This window comes from Acanthochromis polyacanthus, chromosome 15, assembly GCF_021347895.1.
Source record: "Acanthochromis polyacanthus isolate Apoly-LR-REF ecotype Palm Island chromosome 15, KAUST_Apoly_ChrSc, whole genome shotgun sequence".
Taxonomy (NCBI): domain Eukaryota; kingdom Metazoa; phylum Chordata; class Actinopteri; family Pomacentridae; genus Acanthochromis; species Acanthochromis polyacanthus.
Window position 1 is genome coordinate 6,101,453 of NC_067127.1, and position 23,424 is coordinate 6,124,876.

Here is a 23,424-nt window from a genome sequence, read left to right on the forward strand (position 1 = left end):
CTTAATACACTGGAACACTTTAAAATTATGATTGAAAACTTAAGAAATGCTCATTTTCAGCACTATTTCTATTGTTTTTATGGGTAACTACAGACTGCAGGGTTGCACATCATAGAAGGAACACAGAGTGGAAAATTTAAATGGAAATAATTAAAGCATGAAATAGAACCCAGCAATGGGCACAGTTGAAAAAGCAACACAAGGTTTGCGTTGTCTATGTAATGGAAAGAAGGGTGGTAAAGTACACTAGACCAGCTGCACTGCGTTCAGTTATATTTGTTTAGTTGCAGTGGGGTCATACGGATGCAAACCTCACATGCTGGAGTCAAGAGGTCAGAGCAGTTACACAAACAGACAAAATACTGTGGTGGGGGGTCGGGACAGTAAACTGGAGGTGGCAGGGATTCCGGAGGACAAGGAGTGAGGGGTGGAAAGGGAAAGTGAAGACTGAGGAGAGGTGATGACATGACTCAGAGAGACACCTGACAGTATAGACAATAAGAATCAAAACCTCAATATCCCAATGGTAAACTAGGATGCAGTTCAAATTTTTTTGCATCAGAGCAGAGGACACATATAGAGATAGAGACAGAAATACTTTATGTATTCCCTTAGAGAAATTCAGGTATACAGCAGCTCAAATCTTACAATTAAGAACTAAAAAGGGAAACAATTTGCAAAAGAACAGTGTAAAGTGTAAATCGTTCCGGTAGAAGAGGTCAAGAGGAGGTCGTTGACCACACATAGTATCACTTTGGAACAGGGTAAATCTGGACTCATCAGGTCACATGACCTTCTTCCATTGCTCCTCCGGAGTCCAATCTTTGTGCTACCTAGCAAACTGAAGCCTTCTTTTTTCTGATTAGCCTCACTGATCAGTTGTTTTCTTAGAGCTACAGCTGTTTAGTCCCAATCCTTTGAGTTCCCTTCACATTGTGCGTGTGGAAATGCTCTTATTTTCACTATTAAACATAGCCGTGAGCGCTACTGTTGATTTCCTACGATCATCTAAGAATTTGTTCTGTCAAAATTGGTTCCTCAAAGACGATGGTTCACCACTATCCTTCAGGTTTGAATAATGCATTGAGCTGTTCTTATCCCGATTTTAGTAGTTTTAGCAATCTCCTTATTTGTTTTCTTTGCTTGATGCAGGCCAATAATTTGACCCTTCTGAGACAGATTAACATCCTTTCCATGACCACAGGATGTCTTCCAACATGGTTGTTTAAGAAATGAGAAGCTCCTCACTGCACCAGCTAGTGTTAAACAAGTTGATGCAGCTGAAATGTATTCATCACTGCATTAATTATCCCACGGAAAGCTCTTATCTATTTGCTTAGTTAAATCCAAGTGGCAACTTTTTTCTGGACATACAGTGTATATGCCTGGTATATTGTCTCTGTGACCTTTTTATTATTATAGCTTCACTTTTTTTGCCCTATTGTACTCTTGTAATTCTTATGCTTCTTTCTGCCTTATCTGTATCTATCTGCTGAAACAACTAAATTTCCCTCACAAGGGATCAATAAAGTTTTATCTTATCTTATCAATAGCTTTGATATGCTTGAATTTACCTTTGTCAGCTTGTGGAGCAATGCTGTATTGAATAATCTCTTTATTTGCTGCAAATTCTCTACTGACATAAACTTGTTTTTGACATTTTTTTTTTGGCTGCAGTACTCCTTCTAGCTATCCTTTCTGTTGTCTAAAAAGAACAGCCTTTTGGTAAATATGGAATATGATTTAACAGGTTTTTAGTCAGTAATCTCCAAAACACTTTAGCTCATGCCCATTATCAACCATAAGGCCTAATATAGACATCAAACAAAATCATACATTACCCTAATATTTGTGCTTCTGGGTATCCTTCCTTATCCCCTTTCTCTTTCTGTTAACTAAATACTGTAGTGCCCTAACATCTCTATAGTTTAATAAACCTGTTCCTGATCAAATTGTCATGTACCATGTGACTACTGGGAGTTAATTTAGGTGAAGTAGGACTTCTGTCGAGCTCCTCCATCACCTGTCACAGCCAGCTACCATGTGGCCCTCTAGAGCACTTCACCGTTACTGTGTTTCCAAGCCCACCAGCTAAATTAAGGGCAAGTCTGAAGCAGCACCGAGTAAGATTCACAGCTATGACAGAGAGTGCATCATAGTGGGTTTTTTCATCTCATTTTTACTGCTTGTCTGGCTTTTTAAGAAGATATTTCCTAACATTTCACAAACTAATTTCTTTGTCTCTTTACGTAGAATGTTCTTCTAATGAAGGGCTGGTGGGAACAGCTGATGCATCTGCCAAATGACTTAGACGAGATGGGCGTAGTACTGTCCAGGTAAAAAGTAAATCTGCAGCTTTGAGTTCAGTCTCTTGCAGAATTGCTTCGTTGCTGTCTTGAGATTGCACTTGTCGGTGTGTCTGTGCCTCTTTGTACATGTCAGAGCGAATAACAGTTGCAGAGCGGCCTCCGGAGAGCCTGTCAACACATTCCAAACAGTGAGCAGCATCTCTGACAGGGAATTCAATAGCACTGACAGCGACCATTCCTCCATCATACCTATCCGGAACAAAGGTAAAGGGTGTATTTTTACTTCTCGCTCTCTCCGTCCTTACACACAAAAAACGTCTGCACACGACTACTACACACTGTGCTCTTTTCTTCTGTCTGCAAGTTGTGTGTGAGCCAGAGGAGGTGCTAGTTCCTGCTCTTCCAGAAACAGCTTGTGTAGAACGAGGCTACATCACTCCACAGCAAGTGTACAACCTGCTGAGTGCTGAGGAAGGCCAGCCCGCCTTGTATGATCCGTACTATATCCTCATCCTGGACTGCCGCAGTGCAGAGAGGTGGGTAGATGCTCTACTAGGCTGTATATGTAGGTAGATCCAAGAAAAACCGAGATCTGTACAGAGAAATGCAATCAATCAGCAGATTAGTCTGGCCTTAGAAGATACAACACATCTATGTTGACAAAAATTAAACAATCTAAATTCCACAATGACAGCATTTATCGCAGAAATGTGTGAAAGATTGTGCAACTTTGTATGGTTTTCGGTTTGGATAAATGTATAGATAATGGAGAGATTATTTTCAGTTTTTAGATGACATAAGAAATGATGTTATATACACCAATTTTGGGTCAATTGTCAAAAAATCCCATAAAAAGATGAAAACCAACAATAAAAAACTAACAAGCATAGTCTATGTGACCAAAGCCTGATGCACTGTAACTTTTTCCACTGAGTCACATGGCGTCATTGTCGTGCAAAAGCTATAAAAAAAACACATCAGTTGACTTGCAAGTTGCTTCATAATTTCATTATAATGAACATGGGCACTCTAATTAAATTCACAAAATCCACATTCAGCGTCCTGCTGCTGGAAGAGACTCATTAGAACATCTAAATATGTATTAATCCGCTTCCGAAAATAGTCCCCCCGAAATGCACAACTGACTCCTGTCTGAGTAATGTTGGTGAAAAAAAACATGCATATAGAAAATCACCAGTCTCATCCTTTATTATTCTGTTCTACTATAGAAAAACTTTGTGTCTGTTGCTTTTATAATATATAATTTATTATGTATGTGCATATTATGAATGAATGCATGTGCTAGGTACAGGGACAGCCATGTAGTGACGGCGCGGGCTGCTGTGACGGTGATCCACCCTGAGCTGGGCTGTCTCATCAGCTGTATAGAGCTGCAGAAGTATTCTATAATACTGCTATATGCTGAAGAAGGATGCAGTCCAGGTCTGATATGTGCACCCATGTACTTTAACACATGCAAACATGCAGAATAACATATCGAGCAACAACAACATACTTTTAATTATGCTAGTGGCATGATTATACACAATATAGTTCAATAACATCTAGCTTATTGGTGCACCATAGATGAATTATCTAAACAACTAGCAGCCGATTGCTATGAAGCTTTGTACAGATATTCAGGCACTCCAGAGGATGAATCCTGACAACTCTGGTGAGCTAATGACTTCTGCTCTTGCACCACCAGCAGGTTGGAAATATTCACTTTTACTGAACTATCTCTACAAGATAGTTTGCCATTAAATTTGGTTCACACATTCATGTCTTCCTCAGGATGTATTTATATCTTTGGTGACCTCTAACAGACCTCTAGTGAAAATTACATTTTTAAAAACCACATATAAAGGTATTCATACGCAGAAGACATATCATGACTGAAACAAGCAGTCAGCACCATGGGTGAGCTTCTCCACTGTAAAACTGCAGCGTACTGATGACAAACTCAACAACGCTAATTCAGTCTTTTTGGGTTTCATATGTAACAAACCAGTCAGTCAAGTTTTGGGGTGGAGCTGTCAGTATCAGAATTCTCCTCAAAAATCTATTTTACTCACTTTAATATTGAAACTTGCCATAGAGGTGAGCTGGTATAAGTAAAGAGGAGTGGATTTTGTAGTTATATTCAAGTCATTTTAAGTTGCAGAGGGACAATATCCATTGAAAAGAATACTCTATATAAGTAACTTTAATACACAAAGCTGAGTTTTTAGGGGTTTAGCCAATGACTAGTATGGGACTTCACAAATGCACTCCAATATTTTAGTGTATGACCTAATACCTGCAAAATGAATGACATACTTACATGCTAATATCAGACGGTGAACACTGTAAACATATCTGCTCGGCATCAGCTGTTAGTATTGTCAGCATGTTAATATTAAGCACCACTGTGCCACTTTAAAGCCTCACAGAGCTTCCAGCACAACCAGACACTTAGTGATATTAAAGTCAACTTGGCTGTTTAGATTGTACTGACTTCTTCTCTGTCGTCCTGTGACTGGTTCAATGTGTCTCTGTACATATTCCAGTGGGCAGTGTAAAGGCCAGGGCAGACTCCCCAGACCTCCAGCGCTGTTTTTTCCAGCTCAGTGGTTTAGGAATGGACCCTGTGATCCTTCTGGGTGGATTCTACGCCTTCCATGCCCTCTACCCTTTCCTCTGCACACCGCATATGGTCCTGGTTGAACCTGAGCGGCACACCCTCACCATCTACCCCTCAGAGATCCTGGAAGGAGCTCTCTACCAGGGCTCTGCCTCCCAGGCCTCCGACTACCGCATCATCAAGAACCTGCACATCACACATGTGGTCAACGCCACTGCCAACAGCCCCGACGCTTTCCCCAACACGCTGTGCTACCTGAGGCTGCGTCTCAGCGACGACGCCCAGCAGGACCTGGTGGAGGCTCTACCGCTGGCGTCCAGGTTCATCAACACAGCTCTGAAGGGTGATCCTGCAGGCCGCGTCCTGGTCCACTGCAGCATGGGCAGGAGTCGCAGCTCCGCACTGACACTGGCCTTCCTCATGGAGCATCGACAGTGGTCGCTGCTTCACGCCTTGCGCTGGTTGAGGGAAAGGAGGGCATGCACGGCACCCAATGTGAACTTCCTATGCCAGCTGCTGACCTATGAGGAGCAGCTGTTTGGGAGCAGACTCACTTCCCTGGATGACATCCGGCGATGACTGGAGGAAGAGAAAAAGTGTATAATATTGTTTTTCTACAATTAAATGCGTAAATCAAGCTGACTGAACAAACAAGTGGATTTTGTACTATAAAGACTCTCAAAGACTCGAATGAAGTATTTCCCCCACATTAGTATCACATGAAGTGTTTCCTGTGCTATGCCTCAGTAACAAAAGTAATAATATAATCTCTGTTATGACATTTTGCTTGGCGATAGTTAGAACCTGCACACCAATAAAGTGTTTTCTTACATTTTATTCAGTGAGATGATGGTATTCTGATACTGAGTCATGCAGCCTCAACAGCTTCCTAGTGAAACCTTGCAAACAGCCAGTGTTTATCCCAGTGTGTAGTGTTTACACAGGACCTGCCAGCTAGGAAATATTACTGTTAACAGTTTGCTACTATTTTCTTCCTGCCTCATCCACACACTTTAGCTCCACCCTGTTGAACTCAGTAGCATGCAGCAGGAATTCCCTCCCCTCCAGTCTCATTTTTTTTTTTTTTTTTTTTTTTTTGCTTGGAAGGAAGGAATTTTCTGGAATGTGGGAGAAAAAGGCTGGTGAAAGTAGGTTTGTTCGGGCAATTTAAGCACTGCAAATCTGCACAGAAGATCAGCACAAATCAGAGTATATAATGAGGAATTTGAGAAGAAAAGGGAATCTGAGTGTGCAGTATATTTACAACGCGTGGCAGTAGGGTGACGTTTGTTGGTTTGATTTCTAAATGAAAACCCCAACAATACTCAGCCACTTTGGTGCAACTGCAGACGCCTCCCCTTGAAAATTACGAACGACAGCCCCCAAAAGTCTCTAGTAAGCATGTGAGAATCTGCACGTAGCATGCAGACTGACTTTTTAGAAATCCAGCCCTAACCAGCAGATGGCCAACAGAGCAGTGAAACATCACAGATAGGACGAACCACCGGGATTCATCTTCTTCCCTTCAGCAGAGTCAGTCTGAGCAGAAACTTCAGAGGAACTGCCGACACACTATAACAACAGGACGCCCTGGATTAGGTGAATATTACCTCCTGAGTCCGATAAGATAAGACTAGCCTATCTGTAAAAATACTACCCAGCTATTTCAGGAAGTTATCAGCTCAGTTTACAACCACAGACGGTGTTTTTTTTAAACAATGTTTGCCGTTAGCAGCAGCGACTGTTACAAACTTCTATTTTATCCAGCTGTTAGCCTGTAGCTATGCTAGCTTAAAAAATAGCTTAACTGGTTGAATTCTCGTTAGGGGCTAAAGATGCAAAACTGAGCTAAGTTATTAAAATGTAGTAAAATGAACAAAATTAAGCGAGTTCGTGGTGGAAAGAGCTGAAAATGAGAAGTGAAAACCACGACTGGAGAGTAACTGCAAACTTATCGAAACTTGTGGCATTCCAGTGCAAAGGAGCGTGGGATGCTGCTGCTCCATTCACTTAGCTTCACGTTAGCATTTAAAAGCTACATATTTTATTTCTCGATCCCAAACGCTATTTAAATTCACTCCTATACTCTGTCATAATAGATACTGGAGTAACCACATTGTATTGGGGCTACTTGTGGAGAAATACTAGACGCTTTATTTCCACTCAACTTCCGCTTTTCGTAGCTAATTAATTGAAATGCTCACTCGATTCAGGTTTAAGGGGTAAACACACAACAACACCAGCAGCCTTTCATACAATAAAAGCTCCCCTCGCTGCCAGTCAGTTTGCAGGATTCATTGCCGGTAAAAATCAGGACTCCATTGAGCAGAGTGCAGCCCTCACATGAGCTTCCCCGGCTGGGAGGGGCGAAGACGTGGCAGTCCTCTTCCATCCACATCCTGTGCTATCTGACTCCCAGAAAAACCTCATGGGTGATCAAGGCAGTTTCTCAGTGCAAAAGCTACTATCATTTGGAACATTTGTTCACAAGTCGTAGTGAAAGCAGTGAGGTTTAATACTTAAATGTGCTTAATGTGTGGATGCTCCTCAGTTTAGGATCCTTTATGTGCACGCAACAGTAAATCATACATTTATAATTTCATGGAAAGGATAAAGATAACTCTGTGATTTGCTCTTTTCTCCTAATTTTTACTGACTGGAAGTTTCCTTGTGAGTACTGTGACGTCATGATTTTAAGTATCCTGAATTAACCTTCTGAACGTCTAGCAGTTTCTGGGTGTTTTATTGCTCCTTTCACATTTTTCTCTCACTGTAGGCTAACATAGAGTCCTGCATGTCTATGGAAGCAACACAACTATATTACAGTCTTGTGCTATGTAACAAAATTCCAATGTAAAAACAGAACAGGAATCAACATGTACGTTTGTTACTGATATTGAGGGAAAAAATGGTGGCCCCACATGCTACAGATATTTTGCTATTTGCATTTTTCCAACTTCTTTCCCCAACATTTTCTTTCTCGCTGTTGTGCAAATCAGCTCTAGGAATATATTTCATCCAGAACTTATTGACCGTCTGCTCCGCTGTATACTGTTTCTGAGCTATGCTGCATTTAAATTATTGGTGTAATATGTTTTATTTTCCTTTTATTCTCTTATTCTAGCTCACTCTTTACTCTGTGTAAGCAGAGCCTGCATTTCACCAGAAAGGTTACTGAATTTTTATTGCGTGACATTTTGTCTTAGCTGACTCACTGTGTATGTATTTTTAGTTATTTGCAGGATCTTTGCAAAGAGATTTATTTTTGAATGAGACATGTAGATAGGGATTTTGATTAACTATGATGATGATTTTTGGCTTTGCTCTGCTCATTTTTGGATATAACCGAATATTAAACTTTAAAAAAAAAAAAATTTTGGCCCTGAAAAAAGATGCAATGTTGGTGATTTTTTCTTCTAAAAGATAGCATGCCCTTCAAACCTGCTAGATTAGAGAGTTAAGACATTAATAGGTTTTTGAAACGGTGAAGTAATGTCCGTTATAGTTTCAAGATTCGTATCTTGTCTGACTTGTAGACCTTTTTGTGGTTTCGAGAGCATGAACCTGTAAATTCCTTTCATGCGCTCTTGAAAAAAATCATTCAACAGAGCTGTCAATTTTCTGTCAGTCTAATAATCTAGTAATTGTTTTACTCTAAATTCACTCTCTACTGCTGTTGCTACTGCTGTATCCTAAAAAAACACACAGCTGAATTTTTTTCCCCCAGAAAAATAATGAATAGTAAAAGTGATAAAGGAAGGAAAGTTCTATTCCACAATTGTAGGATTTTCTAAGACATTCATTTGTAATGTGAGCACTGCAGTACGTTCCTTTCTCTCTCAATTCACCTGACACTGCGATAAGAGTGTGCATATCTGAACAGAATGCAGCCCAATTTACTCAGCATGAGATGCCAAAACAAACACTTTAAGTCTAATGGCTCTGTAAGTGTCTGGCAGGTTAAAGGTTAAATGGTTTATCGCTCATTTGAAGTCTTTAAATGTCACATAAAGCTGCATATATGTACAAACACTCTCACTGCAACGTGTGGCATGACACGCCAAAATTATAGCTGGTAATTGTACAGCTTTAATCTCGACAATGCTTCTGTGCAACATTGTTACAGGACAGACACTGCAGCTGTCAGCCTGTAATTATGGTAATTACAGTAATTGCATTCCCTGAATTTATACCCTGGAAATCAAAAAATGGCAGAGGCATATTTATGGTGTTTTGGAGTTAAGCGGCATCACAGATTCTGGAAATGCAATAGCAGCTGGCGATAATGATGATTGCAGTTTTTATTTAAATATATTAATTTTGTAATTTATCATAGCTTTTTTTCAGTTTCAGTCGAGTTGAGATGCATTTTCCTTCCTCTCCGCTGCCTGCTGCTGACCCAAATTGAAATCCCACATGAAGTCATGCTCCTATTTTCACTGAGGGCTTGTCCTTGGGGCAAAGTCAGAACCTGCCTGAGCCTGTTGTCTGCTTCCAGTCAAAGGCTTAACTAAACGGCATAGATGCACGATTCATGCCTGACCTTTCCTTTCCTGCGAGGTGTGTGTGCTGCAAGCATGAATGCAGATGTGGCTGTTCAGTTTTCTGTGTGTGTGTGTTTGAATGCAAGTCTTTCCAATAGTAATGTATGAAATTGTAACCGACACCTCCTGTGTTTATTCCCAGTGTTGAAAATACAATGCATACATTTTCTCCTATGATACTGTCAAGCTTGAAAGATTATCTCACAGACTGTCTTTATTTTGCCACAAACAGAGCTCCATACATGAGTAGGTCACTTATAAAAACCTGGTGGTCCTTGTTATTTAATTTTTAGCTGGCAATATGGGTTTTCAGGATGTTTGTGCAGGTTTACATCACTTACAGCTACAAATCAGTAAATCTATATGTATTGTCCTTGGTACTATTACTCTGTATTCCAATTAAGTCATCAGAGTAATGTGAAATATAGTTAGTGCTTGCTGTCTTTGTTCAGTTTGACCTGCTTAAGCTCACAAACAACGCAGGACTATCTCTAACAAGACAGAGTTTGTTGTGTAGAAAAATCTAATCCCTTAAAACGCCCGAAGGTCATCGTTTAGTCTTTTGACTGTACTGTATTTGTAACAAACCTTGTCACTTGGCTAAGTGTTATCCATTAGAGGACGGGCTTTAAGGCTCATGTACAGCTGCAGACTGGTGTCATATGATTTGTGGGAATTTTGCTTCTTCTCCTGGAATCCGTTCTTTCCAGCACTTTCGTCCAAGTGTATTTCCTTGCTTTGAGAGGACTTTTTTTTCACTGCACACAAGGCCATCAAGGTTCAGATTTGACTATATTTTTTAATCCCTTTTGTTTGTTTCTTTGTAGAGTATTTCAAAAATGTGACAATAAACTTTTAAAAAAAGAATAAATGTCATGTTAGGCCTTTGGCGAAAGAAGAGATGATTAGTTTTGCATCCAATTCGGACACAAGTGTGTGAATCCAGGAATTTTTATAAGCTAACATCTCACACATTAACCTTTAATGTCTTCTGTTGCGTGGATTCTAATGTTTTAGTCCTGTTTAACCTGTGTTCTCTTCTGATTTATGTTAGTGTGGGTATAAATCACAGTGCCACCCATCACTGGCCAGTAGCCCTGTTGGATTATGGTTGTGCCAAGTCCGAAGCTGAACCAGACACTATGAAAGCAACCACAGCTTTATATTTGGCTCTCTGTGGTGTTTGGAGGGTTGCACTCCTGAGAGGATTAAGAACGTACTTTGAATTTTGTAGTTATCCTTTTTGTAACTTTAGCTTCTGTTGCGTGTAAAGACAAAATTGCTTTTCTACTTTTTTGCCTAGATGGTCAGTTTGCCTATATCACAAAACATATATTTTCCTCTTGATGAACAGTTATTTCATAATGAACCAAATAGTTTTTCCAGAAATAATGTCCCACGTACTCTGTACAATCCACAGGCTTGGTAGGGAAGCATTTTTTTCTGGGAACTATATTCTACTTGAGGGAAAATAAGAGTCCAATGTACTGTACATGAGTGGATTGTCAAGCCTTTAATGACACTATTTTAAATTCGGTAAGATAGAGGGGGTAATCAAAGGTAACAATAAGAGGAAAGGGAGGTTTAGGAAAATGGAGGAAGCATTGTTCTGGATGAGCTGTAAACTCTGGAATGTTTCTTGTTGCTGGCTGTGAGGGAGGTCAAGTAATTTTGACAGTAGAAAATGTGCTAAAGAAACTCGGAGTTTGTCTTCAACTTTTCAATAGGTTGATGTGTGTGTCAGTAATGATGGAGAGATCATTTTGACTTCACAGTTTAAGGAAACGTAGCAGCTCAGTTATGTGATATTGGGTTGTGGACCGGTGGGGCGCCGTGAGGGTCCGCTATGGCCCGTTCTGCTGCGCAGGCCTTGGGGCTCTGGCTGTGTCAGTGGGAGTTGCTCCGGGTTCCTGGGCTGGCTCTCCGCTCGGTGGCTCCTGCGGGGGGGCTGGGTGGACCTCCATGGGCTGGAGGAGACAGTTCCCTTCTTTTGGTGGAGGTTTTCATGCATGCCAGACCCACCACACTGGCACTTACCAAAACTCAATAGAGTTTGTTCCTCCGGTCACTGAGTCAGTGGAGGTTGCTGGGTTAGTGTCTGTGGATCTCACTTTGCTTCATCTATCCTTCTTGTGGTCTTCTGACATCTTCATGATTGATCCAGTTGGGATTCTGTTGTATCTGGAGTTTGTGAAGGGTCTTAGATTTGTAACTGGTTTTAAGGTGTGAATTAAAGAGCACAAACAAATAAAATGCACCTTTTCTCTCAGAACACTGTCTATGCCTCACCTTTCTGTCTGTCCTGTGTTTGTTTTATGTTTCACTTGGGTGTGCACAGCCCTCAATGGCATAATGTAGGAAACAGCTTGAAATAAACATGATAGGTTAATTTGCCATGAGGGCAGGTGATGGTCACAGTCACAAAGAAGAAAAAAAAAATTTTGCATGAAGCTTAAAGGCATTATGGAGGATGTCTTTTTTGTTTAATTTGTCTGATTCACATAAAATGAATATACTGACCTTTAGTGGACCTGTATGTATGGTCTCTAAAAGAATTAAAAAAAAAAAAACAAAACTGTGGACATGGCAGGACCTGAAAAACATCAGCCAATCAACGCGCTCGGACCGAGGCGTTTGCTTTGCTCCCTTTCCTGTCAATCAAAAGTCTTCCGGCTCAGGCCTAGTTACGTAGATTACGTACGCCTTGGACTTACGTGTTTTCTGTATGTGTTGCTTTGGTATAGCTTCGTAGTTAGCTGGCGACTTGTTTTGTTCATCTTTTTTTACATAATGGCAGATAAAGATCCAGGGGGACCCAGCTGTAAAAGACAACTTCACGAGTCCTACGGAAGTTTCTGGAGGGGGGCGTTTCTTTGTAAATGTTAAGAGTTAGAGGGGGGTGAGGGAGAGGTTGTATGTGCGCATGCTACGTTCAAAGTCGTAGGAAATTAAATCTCCTCTAATGCCTTTAAGTAATGACGCCATGGTTGGTTGGTGTCATTTTTGAGCGGATTTGCAGACAAAAGAAAAAAAACAGTTATGTGATATTCAGGAGATGCTCGAAGTATTTTCAGAGATTGATCTGATATCAGCAAATAGAAAAATCCATTTGGAATCTTTTAATATGCACGATCCAGCTTCCAGTTTAATCGAATTTATGTATTAGGCAATATGTCTAATTCTTCTGTTATTTTTCATAGGATGGAGCTGCCATGTTGGTGTTTATTGTTGCTGCTCTCTCTGCAGTCGTTGTCAGCCCACAATGATTTCTTCACCTCTATAGGTAAAATCATTCACATGATGTACGACTAACCTCGCTGATTCATTTTGTTTTACCATTAACATTCAATTGAATTCCAGGACTAGATTAGTGATGCTCAGTTTAATTCATCATTGCAGTGTTTATAGTTTCTCATTTGTGTCCCGCAGGCCAGATGACAGATCTGTTATACACAGAAAAAGACCTTGTCACCTCTCTGAAAGACTACATCAAAGCAGAGGAGAACAAACTGGAGCAGGTCAAACGGTGAGTTTGTGGACACAAAGTTGCACATATTTATTTGATTGATGTTTAAATATGTACACACATGTTTGCAAAACAATAACAACACCTAAGCAACTACCTGTACTACTCAAAACTTATAAAATATTATCAGTTCATTTCTGATTGTGCATTCAAGTGTTATCAATGCATCTAACTCTGCATTACCGTCTTTGTGGCAGGTGGGCTGATAAACTGGATTCATTGACAGCCACAGCCACACAGGACCCCGAAGGCTTCCTCGGGCACCCAGTGAACGCCTTCAAACTGATGAAGAGGCTGAACACAGAGTGGGGCAACCTGGAGAGCCTTGTGCTTAGTGACACCACTGACGGTATGGAGAAACAAGACCCGGGTCCCATCATGACTCAGCAAAAACTCCTGACAGCTGTTTCGTGAATAGTGGTGTCGTTTTCCAGGTGCTCCAATAGATGCCAGAAGTTTTGAAAGTCACTGGATGTATTTTAATACAGTTAGCACCTATTTTTGCAGTACCTTTTGACCTGAATTTCAGAGAGCTATTCTCAAAAATACTTGACAATGGACTTTTCCAGGACTGTCTCTAAATTTCTTGTGGCTGATTGAGCTTGAAACGGACTGTCTCCAGAGAGTTGGGTTGTTTTTTGTTTGTGTGCTTTTAGAGAACTTCTGTAAGGGAAGAGCTGTGGTTGTTTATAGCGATGTTGTGCTGTACGTTCATATTTAAAAAACTTTCGTAGCAAGTAGCCTTGGTTCAAAAATGAGTCGCTGAGGTAGAAGAGAACATTGCTTATCTCATTAATTTTCACCACATCGAGCTAAATACAGCTACAATCTTCACACTCAGTCACATTAAGGAGTCTCATTGAACTTTAAAGAGTATTTGTTGTCCATTTCAGAAGTTTTTGTATCTCGTCCAGAATGCTATATCTTCATCTGTCCTTTCCTGTCTCTCGCAGGATTTATTTCCAACCTCACAATCCAGAGACAGCACTTCCCCACAGATGAGGATCAGACCGGTGCTGCTAAAGCTCTCCTCCGGTTACAAGACACGTACAGACTGGATGCCAACACCATCTCTACAGGAGACCTACCTGGTACAGTTTTAAATCAGTCGCATATAGCTGGCACACAGTTTGCAACTCCAAAAGCTTATTTTTTCAGGAAGCATTAGCAAAAAACAGATCAGTACCTTAAAAGTTAACAGCAGATCATATGGAGATAAAAGGTTTTTGTTGGTTTCTGTGTTGTTTATTTTGAAGATGGTTCTAATTTCCTCTCTTCACATATATTCTGTGTTACTAGGAGTGAAGCACAAGAGCCATATGACGGTGGAGGACTGCTATGAGCTGGGGAAAATCGCCTACTCTGAGGTGGATTACTACCACACAGAGCTGTGGATGGCCCAGGCCCTGAAACAGCTGGATGACGGAGAGGAGTCCACTTTAGATAAGGTGACGGTGCTCGACTACCTTAGCTACGCCATCTACCAGCAGGGAGAGATAGAACGGGCGCTGGAGTACACCAAGAGGTTGCTTGAACTGGGTGAGTCCCTAAAATACTTTACAATGTTAAAAATAATACTGGGCGGTATGGTTTTCTTCTCACTTTGGATTCCAAAAGGTAAATAATGTCACATAAGCATCAATTAGAGAAGGAATCTTGCCCAGATTTACACACATAAACTGTGCTTTGTTTAATTAGATAAGCCAGGAAGCATATGGAAATTGCCTTAATTTTAAACAGGCAAAGACTTTACAAAGAAAGAAGGTCACATCATCACTGAATATATCGGAATTGTTAGAATATACTCTGGAAATCTGAGAAATGAAGCTGAGCCAGAGATCAACATGGGGACCACAGACACACAATCCAGACCTATTACCCATTTCTTTACGAGTCTGTTGAGTTTTATCTAGAACATCATGCTGGTTTTACCACTTACAGTCACATATTGGGCAGATTCTAATTGGATTATGCCAAATATACACCCAAAATAAAGTGAAGCAGTCACTATTCAGAGAAGTTTAGTTTAGAAGTTTTCTTTTCAAGTCAATAATGATAATTGTAGAGGCTTTATGCCATTTGTCTGCTTTTTATTTAGTGATTATAATGATCTAATAGGAATTGCTAATCATTCATTTAGTAAACTGAAAGGATGTGGTTTGTGTTTCATTCATTTCTCTGTGGTTAACTGTACAACTCCTGATACTGCACCTGATTAGATCATGCTAGTTTTTTGTTGTCTGGATAAGGAATGACGTGACTGCACACTGTGTTTTCCACATATTAGTGGTTTGGACAGGTGAGATTGATTCTTAGATTACTTGAACGTTAGCGGAAGGAGATTGACCAGATACTTTGGCAGCTGAATAGTGTACTGAACTTCAGTCTCGTCAGAAAAGTATAGTTTTTCATGACATTTTGGCCTGTCACATTTGTTCTTGATAAAAAAAAATGCAGTCTAGAAAATAGACACTGCAGTACATTTCAAGATATTGCTTTGCCAAATGTGAAATTGCAGAAATGAAGGAGCCCAGATAGTGACCTTGTTATCTGACATTTCCTCCCAAACAGCTACTGAATTAATGTATCCTGTTTGTAGATCCTATTTCTGAAAACTGGATGAGGTCAGACTGAATAAATAGCATATAATTATGTCATGCTGGAACCTTGGTTACTTTGTTTGCAGGCAGTGCTACATTGCAGTAGTTGTCACTATTTGTAATCACTACTATTATTTCTGTCTCATTTTCAGACCCGGAGCACCAGCGTGCCAAGGGCAACCTGAAGTACTTTGAGTTCCAGTTGGAGAAGCAGAAAAAGGCTGCTGACGCTGAAGCTGAAAAACAGAAGGAGCAAGAGACAACAAAAACAACCGAGAAGAACAAGAAGAAACGGAAGAAGAGGTCCCCAGAGACTTTCTCTCTCATCCCCGAGAGGAAGAAGTATGAGATGCTTTGTCGTGGCGAAGGAATCCGAATGGTGAGGAAGAGAATTAGCTGTACGATACCGCAATTTCCAGCTTACAAACTGAGTTTTAACTCCTTGTTGCCTCCGTTCCTTTTCTCTCAGACACCCCGCAGGCAGAGCCGACTGTTCTGTCGGTACTATGACAACAATCGTAACCCCAAATATGTGCTGGGTCCTGTCAAACAGCAAGATGAGTGGGACCGCCCCTACATCGTTCGATACCTCGACATCATCTCTGACGCAGAAATGGAGAGAATCAAGCAACTGGCGAAACCACGAGTAAGCTCATTTGAGTATATGTACATATTCAACAGATTTTTATCTAATAGGTAGTTAAGTATGTAGAGGGGTAGGAGGTCAAAGCTGTGAGGCTGGTTGGTGTGAAGCACGCAGGCATGCACATCTGCATGCACGTGTGCGTCTCTGTGTGGGTAAATCATGTCCCTGGCTTCACAGCTGCGCAGGGCAACCATCTCCAACCCTGTCACAGGAGTATTGGAGACCGCTTCTTACAGGATCAGCAAAAGGTAAGACGGAGCCCGAAGCTGCCAGCGACAGACGATGTGGGAGAGAACTGAGAAGGAGACAGTGGGATTTTCTTTTCCTTGTCACCTCAGCAACTCATCCCATTTCTCCTCTGTACTCCTGTCTGTCCATAGCGCCGTTTCTCTGCCCGTCCAAAGCTTAAAGGCTCTTGAGTTGAAGCAGAGGATCCAGCTGAGACCGATCAAAGCCTTATACAGCATATAGAAACATCTATAAACTATTACTGATTTATTCCACATGTTCTGTATAAATGTGTTGTGTCGTGCTTTCACATATGACACAGACACGAAAGGAAAAAAAATGAAAAGAATCATCATTAAAACTAATGGATATTTACTTCTTTGGAACAAAAATAGTTTGAACCATTGTTTCTTGATGATCTGTTATGGATACGTTTCTGCTCAGGAGTCTGCTACAGAAAGGTAACACAAGAAGATAAAGGAGGTGGAAATGTGTTGCTTTCTCTGCTAGTTGATTGTAACATAGATGCTTTTGTGAACCAAGTGGTGCATCAGAGGCAGGCATTAATTCACTGACAAATTTGATTATTTTTGATTGGGCATTTGGATTCTAGCATTGCCTCATGGAACACTCTGGTCCTTCTTAAGAATAACATTGACAACTAGTGACCGGATCTGCTTTTCTTTTCTCTCCCTCTTTCCTCTTTTATTTTCCATCCATCCTCCTCTGTGTATCACGTCCTTTTTTCCTTCTTTTTTCCATCTTCTTCTTCTCCACCTCCGTGTCCTTGTGCTGCGGGAACTACTGTAGTTAAGGCGAGCCACGGTGCATGACCCCCAAACTGGGAAACTTACCACTGCCCAGTACAGAGTCTCCAAGAGGTAAGGGGTCAGAGGTCATCAAGAGGGCCTCGGTGCCTTTGCGTCCTTCTCATCCAGCTTCATCTTTATTTCTGTGAAGTGGCTGTAACACTCATCTAGTCCTGTGCTGAGCGAACGGTTGGAGAAAAATTAAAATTAGCTACACTTAGAAAACTGACAATAGAGGAGTCTTTCATTTGGGATAAACAAAATCTTCATTTATCACCATTTTGTGCTAAAACATGGGTGAACCCAAGCTAAACAAACCCCTGTTGTTGGTTTTTGGTGTCGCTAAAATCTTTCATTTTACCCAGTGGTTGAGACATTTTTGTGGAACTTCACAGTGTTTGACAGGCTGTTTTCTTTCCCTTAGCCCCAGGTTATTTGAGATCTCGAGCACTGAATCTCTAATCCCCATTGTGCTTTCCAGGAATGATTTTTTTTTTTTACACTAATATAAGCTCTGCAGTTCTGCTATGCTTTTTGCAGCTTCCACATCAGCACAGATGATGAAGAAACTTGCAAGACCAGAGTCTGAATGCACATAGATAGATATAAACTGCAGACTGTCAAGTGTCCCTTTTGTAATTAAATGACTGTTTATCTTTTATAGTTGCATTGCTCACTGTTTGTTGAACTTGAAACCCACTCTAAAAATAGCTGACAGAGCAGCCCACCAAAGTATTCACATTTCTTTGGGTTTACTGTTGTTGGTAATTAATGTGTGTGTTTGCGGATGTGGGTGTAAGGGTGTGGTGTTCCTTTGACGTTTTTCTACGTGTACGTGCCAGCCAACATGCCATTCCACATTCGGTCCGGTCACCGTTATGTATGCAAATTTAAAACAACACGTGTGCTTTCCAACAGAGATTAAAATAAGATTTAAGTTGTAAATTTACCCATCAAGTTTAATTTTGATTTATACAATATTATAGATTATACAGATGTACCTAACTAATTTATATATTAAGGTGCAAAACCTGCAATATTGTGTACCGCATCAATGACCTAACTAAGTAAAAATAAATAAAGAAAAGGTTAAGATGCTACAAAGTTACACACAGACTCCCAACAAATCCAGTAATTCCCTCTGAGCGAGCGCTTGGCGACAGTGGACAGACAGATGGAAGAGCTCAGAACCGTTCGACCTCTTTTTGAACTGGCTGCAAATCACTAGAGGAAAGAATTCATTGGCTCACATTCGGCTCAGTATCCCTTTTAAAAATAGAGCTTATTATTAACACAAAGTTTGGATAAAAAAAAGATGACTCATCCCCTGGTCTCTCTAGATTCTTCCATGAAGCAGAGGGGGTGGACGTCGTCTCACTGACTCGGTCATGTCCTTATAAAACAAATCCCCTAAATCTGACAGTATGTTGGAATTGATTCTGTCTTTGGTTCATGTAATTACAAGTTTATATTAATTTTATATTAACAGTTTGAAAAGTGTCTTTTACTGTGGTTCTTTAGTGCTTCAGCCAAAAACAAAAAACAATCTAAACTTTATAATGTGGTCTGCAGAACTAGTTTTTTCATGTTTTAATAGCTGACCAAAAAACTTTTTTTTCTTTTGCTGTGCTCAATAAAGATTCCTTTTTGATCAAAGGCTTTCTCTTAGGATGTGAGCGTGAAAGGCGGGTTGTGTCAGGAAAGTTCAATCCGAGAAACTATTTTGTCATAGTTCTCCACCAAACCTCTACATGTCCACCACCCTGTACCCTGAGCTGATTGGAGATTCTAAATCTTGGGCCGTTTCCTGTTTTTCTTTTTTTTTTTTTTCACACTTCTACTTCCCCTTTCTTTCATCTGATTGCAACGCGCAACTTCAATTTTGCATTTGAGCTTTTCATGGCATGTGTCCCGCATGACATTACCCTCAGCCGCCTTTCCAGAAGAAATCTTTACTACCATCTAGTGGACTAATGTGTGTCTCACTGAAATACCACATAGCCTGTTTCGTCTTCTTTCTCAATTTGTTTTCTTTCCTCCCTACCTTTATTCCAGTGCTTGGCTCACTGGCTATGATGATCCAATGATTGACACGATCAACCAGAGGATTGAAGATCTGACAGGGCTGGAAATGGACACTGCAGAAGAGTTGCAGGTAAAGAGTTATTTTAAGGTTGTGCTCATATGAAAAATAGCATCTATTAATCTCCATGTCCTCAAGGAAACCTGTGTCGGTGTGGGATCGGATCAGTACATTTGTGTGACTTGCATTGTATTTTTTGGTCTGTAGATTGCGAATTACGGTGTTGGAGGGCAATACGAACCTCACTTTGACTTCGGAAGGGTACGATCTTCTCAATTCATCTAAATTCAATTCTGTACAGTGGTGTGAATATAACAGGACATTAAAGATGGTGTGGTGGTTTTGTCTGTACAGAAAGATGAGCCAGATGCCTTTAAAGAGCTGGGCACTGGAAACCGCATAGCAACATGGCTCTTCTATGTAAGTAAACTCTTCCTACACACACCTAAATACCAGTGTTGTTAACTTTGAATCAACAATATGGAGGGCCGATTTGAATAATTGCATACTGTGTAGAAAGTCATTGCTCAAGCTCATGTTTTTCAGGTTTTAGTCAAGATCCTGATCTTTATAAAGATACTGATTATCTCATGATGTGTACAAAATGAAGCAACGTACTGTCATAAAACATGGCAACGTGGTTTTAAATATTTCACCTTTTATATCACTTAGGCTTTAACACAATGTTTGAATGAAATGTAAAATGAATTATTTCCACTGTTAAAATCTAAACAAAAAGAAAACCATAAAACCACTTGGATGTCAATAATTGTTTGTATTTTTAATTTAAAAAAAAAAGACTTTTAGTTCACCAAGTGCTTATCTCTGTACTGAATCGAATTCAGTCTCACACTTACCACTAAAATCTCAAATCTTTTTCTGTGGTTTTGTTCAGGGTGACACCCTGGTATTATACATCAAGACACTATCTGCCATCTGTGATTATGGGCTTTGCTGCTGCCAGTGACTTTGCTTTTCACAAAAGTAACAACTGAGTTAAAGCTGGACCTGCTGTGCTGATGCAATAAGAATGACATAGCACTTAATGAGCTGAAGAAAGATGGGGGAAAAACTGTTCCCACATTCATTTGAGCCAGTCTACCTATCAAGTAGATCATAACCAAACAGAAAATGGCACCTTTTCTGAACTTGAATTATTTCATTTATAAGAATTACTTGTTAAACCAGGGATGTGATTTTTCTGTGAATTTGCGGAATTCCGCTTTTTTTCAGGGATGGGAATTTACCGCGGATCCGCGGATTTCCACCGATTTCATTTGAACACTTTATTGTTGCTGATACTCCCGCGCGATGGTAACGACGTTAACGATAGCTTGTTAACGACGATTGTGAACGGCCCAGCGATTGGAAGTCGCTGCTGCGCCGCCGCCGCACCCCCCACTCAATCAACAACTTTCCGCTGGAATCAGAACTTGCTGATCCCATCCCTGTTAAACACATGGAAGAACTGCTGCAATATTTACAAAATGTTGTGCCTTAGATGCATGACTGAGGAAACCTTTATTAAATCCATCTCATTGCAGTACTGAAACATCAGAGGATACCTGGAAAAATGCAAATCTGTAGCAAAAGGGTTAGGATGTGACTCTGACTCCTCTGTATAAATAAAAATCAATTAAAAGCAAAACAAAAACAGTAGTTCTCGAGTCAGCCGTTAAAAATATCATTAAGCCATTTGACTCCTGATCTTTAAATGGTGTGATTCAGTAGAACTACAGAATTATTTGATTCAGATAAACCGGTAATGACTGGATTTTGCCTCTCGTTGTAGATGAGCAACGTGTCAGCAGGTGGAGCCACAGTATTTCCAGATGTTGGTGCTGCAGTTTGGCCTCAGAAGGTGACCGTTTGTACTACATCGCTCATTAACGTCCATTATTACTGGTCCAGCAGCTGTGTTTGAATTTTGTACTTTTCAGAAATCTCTGGAAAGTAGTAAAGGAGATTAAGAGTGACTTTCTGAGATTCATGAGGGTGTGCACATATCTAACGTCTGTCTGTTCTTTTGTGTACTCCAGGGTACAGCAGTGTTCTGGTACAATCTGTTTGCTAGTGGGGAGGGAGACTACAGTACCCGACATGCAGCCTGCCCCGTGCTGGTGGGCAACAAGTGGGGTGAGTTCCTCTTTGTCTGGTTCTCTGTAGTCTGACCACCTGGGTGAAATCGTCAAGTGTAAACTCACACAGCTTTCTTCTCCAGTTTAGTTATCTGTGTGTTACAAGTGCAACATCCCCTTTAAAAAAAAACTTCGAGCACCAGCTTCCTGTCTGAAAATAGGAAGTTTTGCAGTTTTGGATTGTGCAATAAGTCAGCACGCCTTGTTTTTTCTGTTGAATTATTCTATTGACAGTGTTTCCCTCCCTGCATGCAAAAATTCTCTCCTGTCACTGTTGCAGAGTCACTATCTCTACATCCTTGGTGTAGCACAATCTAGGTTCCCTATAAAACCGTCTACAAAGACTTGTGTAAACGTTTTATCAGAACATAGTATTTGCTCAAGACACTGTTCATTTTGAAAGCAATTTAACTCAGTGTCATAAACAAACGTCAGCATCTGTTTTAGATTTATACGATGAGAAGGGTAAACATTTGGGCTACATCTGAAGTCATCAAAGAATTTAATTAAGCTTCTGACTTTTAATCTTTTTATCTTTCTGCTTTTAGTATCAAATAAGTGGATCCATGAACGAGGCCAGGAGTGGCGGCGACCTTGTGGCTTAAGTGAAGCAGAATGATGAAAAACGACAGCCTCCTTATTACCTCCCTGCCCCTGATTCCCCTTCCTTGTGAACCACCGAGGACCAAAGAACACTACTGCAGATCACCGACGACACACGTGGACACATGGGGTCCAAGTTGCTCACGCCCGTTTCACAAACACTCCAGAATCAAAGAGATTGATTTAATGTCGAGCCCGGGGACAGCAGTTACCGTCACTGTGACAGATGACATGTACTTAAGGTCGTTGAATAGTTTTGAGAAACTCTCGAGCCCCTTGTCGCTCCCATGTGTCTTTCTTTGCACTCCGAATGAACTCTAGCTCTGTGGTGATGTTATCCTTCAGCACTTACTGTAGGGAGCAGCTTCCTTCTTCTTCACTTTGAACCTTAAAGGGACAGTTCACATTTTTTAGTCAGTCTGTGTGATTCATTGTATTCATTTCATTCACTGAGCACTTGGGCCTTGCAGTTTTTTGAGAAAAGGATAAGATCTTTTTAATATTTAAAACCAGAGCTATAAACTCTTTCTTTGTTAAAATTACATTTACCACATTTAGAGTTCAGTTTTTTCTCCCTAAATGAGCTTATTGTTCTGTTGGGATTTTCTCTGGCGAATGACTTTACATAGAATTGGCAGGTAGTGGGTTTGCTGAATTTCTCTCTTTTTCCTTATTGACATACGGCAGTGATTTCTGCTTCAAACCACTTAGAATAAAAAATAAAGATAGCGCTATGTGATGGGAATGAAAGAACTCGCAGGATATATATGAAAGAAAAAGACTGAGTAAAGAATTGGAAAGTCTGACCACAGTCCAGTGTTTAAACACTTTATTTGCTCTAAGTTGTGTAACTAATCAAACGTGATTAAAGTTGCATGCTTTAGCTACATTTATGCAGTACAGTAATGCATATGACACTCTTTGAGCTTGAACATGTTGAATAAATTTTCGTAAATAACACCTTTGTGTTAGGAAATAAATGAGCGAAAGCAACAAAGGAGCAATAGAACATTACGTTTCAGCAATAAATACAGTATGTTTTCCCTTACCGTTTTGATTCTGGTAGGTTTATAAGAATGTCCATGCTGACCAGTGCTTTCAGTGTTTAGAATATGTGGGTTTTTCTAAGGAAGATGCATTTTATTTATATTCCCCCCCCCCCCCCCCCCCCAGTGTTGTTTTGTGTCCTAAATGAAAGTTCCTCTTATTTGTAATAATAAATATTGTTTTATTGTTTTGAAGATGATAAACTGTCCCGCTGTGTTTAGTGTTTGTGGGTGTGCGATGGGGAGTTTTAGAGGAGGAGGGGGGGAAG

The 23,424-nt window shown here is 40.4% G+C and overlaps 2 protein-coding genes across 3 annotated transcripts; both read left to right on the forward strand.

Annotated features, from left to right (window-relative positions):
* The first annotated feature begins 507 nt into the window (after window positions 1–507).
* LOC110954061 (serine/threonine/tyrosine-interacting-like protein 1) lies at window positions 508–5,769 on the forward strand. The gene is made up of 6 exons (XM_022198356.2): window positions 508–2,158; window positions 2,254–2,336; window positions 2,443–2,573; window positions 2,674–2,845; window positions 3,616–3,752; window positions 4,859–5,769. The coding sequence occupies exons 2-6, from the start codon at window positions 2,266–2,268 to the stop codon at window positions 5,509–5,511; spliced, it is 1,164 nt and encodes a 387-aa protein (XP_022054048.1). The 5' UTR covers window positions 508–2,158; window positions 2,254–2,265; the 3' UTR covers window positions 5,512–5,769.
* Window positions 5,770–6,031: 262 nt separating this feature from the next.
* p4ha1b (prolyl 4-hydroxylase, alpha polypeptide I b) lies at window positions 6,032–23,069 on the forward strand. Of its 2 annotated transcripts, none has more exons than XM_022198357.2 (15): window positions 6,032–6,531; window positions 12,677–12,759; window positions 12,906–13,002; window positions 13,200–13,351; window positions 13,956–14,093; window positions 14,302–14,541; window positions 15,755–15,981; window positions 16,072–16,248; window positions 16,426–16,496; window positions 19,341–19,440; window positions 19,576–19,629; window positions 19,723–19,788; window positions 21,161–21,229; window positions 21,408–21,504; window positions 22,055–23,069. In XM_022198357.2, the coding sequence occupies exons 2-15, from the start codon at window positions 12,678–12,680 to the stop codon at window positions 22,123–22,125; spliced, it is 1,641 nt and encodes a 546-aa protein (XP_022054049.1). In that variant the 5' UTR covers window positions 6,032–6,531; window position 12,677; the 3' UTR covers window positions 22,126–23,069. The 2 variants fall into 2 exon arrangements, with proteins under 2 accessions (XP_022054049.1, XP_022054050.1); XM_022198358.2 differs by lacking the exon at window positions 16,426–16,496 and adding an exon at window positions 17,287–17,357.
* The last annotated feature ends 355 nt before the right edge of the window (window positions 23,070–23,424 follow it).

Excerpts from the sequence above, each read along its gene's own strand:
- LOC110954061 (XM_022198356.2), top strand. The coding sequence starts at position 2,266 with ATGAAGGGCTGGTGGGAACAGCTGATGCATCTGCCAAATGACTTAGAC. Across the intron at positions 2,574-2,673 it reads CATACCTATCCGGAACAAAG|TTGTGTGTGAGCCAGAGGAG; the intron begins GTAAAGGGTGTA and ends TCTGTCTGCAAG. Across the intron at positions 3,753-4,858 it reads TGAAGAAGGATGCAGTCCAG|TGGGCAGTGTAAAGGCCAGG; the intron begins GTCTGATATGTG and ends TACATATTCCAG.
- p4ha1b (XM_022198357.2), top strand. The coding sequence starts at position 12,678 with ATGGAGCTGCCATGTTGGTGTTTATTGTTGCTGCTCTCTCTGCAGTCG. Across the intron at positions 13,352-13,955 it reads GCTTAGTGACACCACTGACG|GATTTATTTCCAACCTCACA; the intron begins GTATGGAGAAAC and ends TGTCTCTCGCAG. Across the intron at positions 14,094-14,301 it reads CTCTACAGGAGACCTACCTG|GAGTGAAGCACAAGAGCCAT; the intron begins GTACAGTTTTAA and ends CTGTGTTACTAG.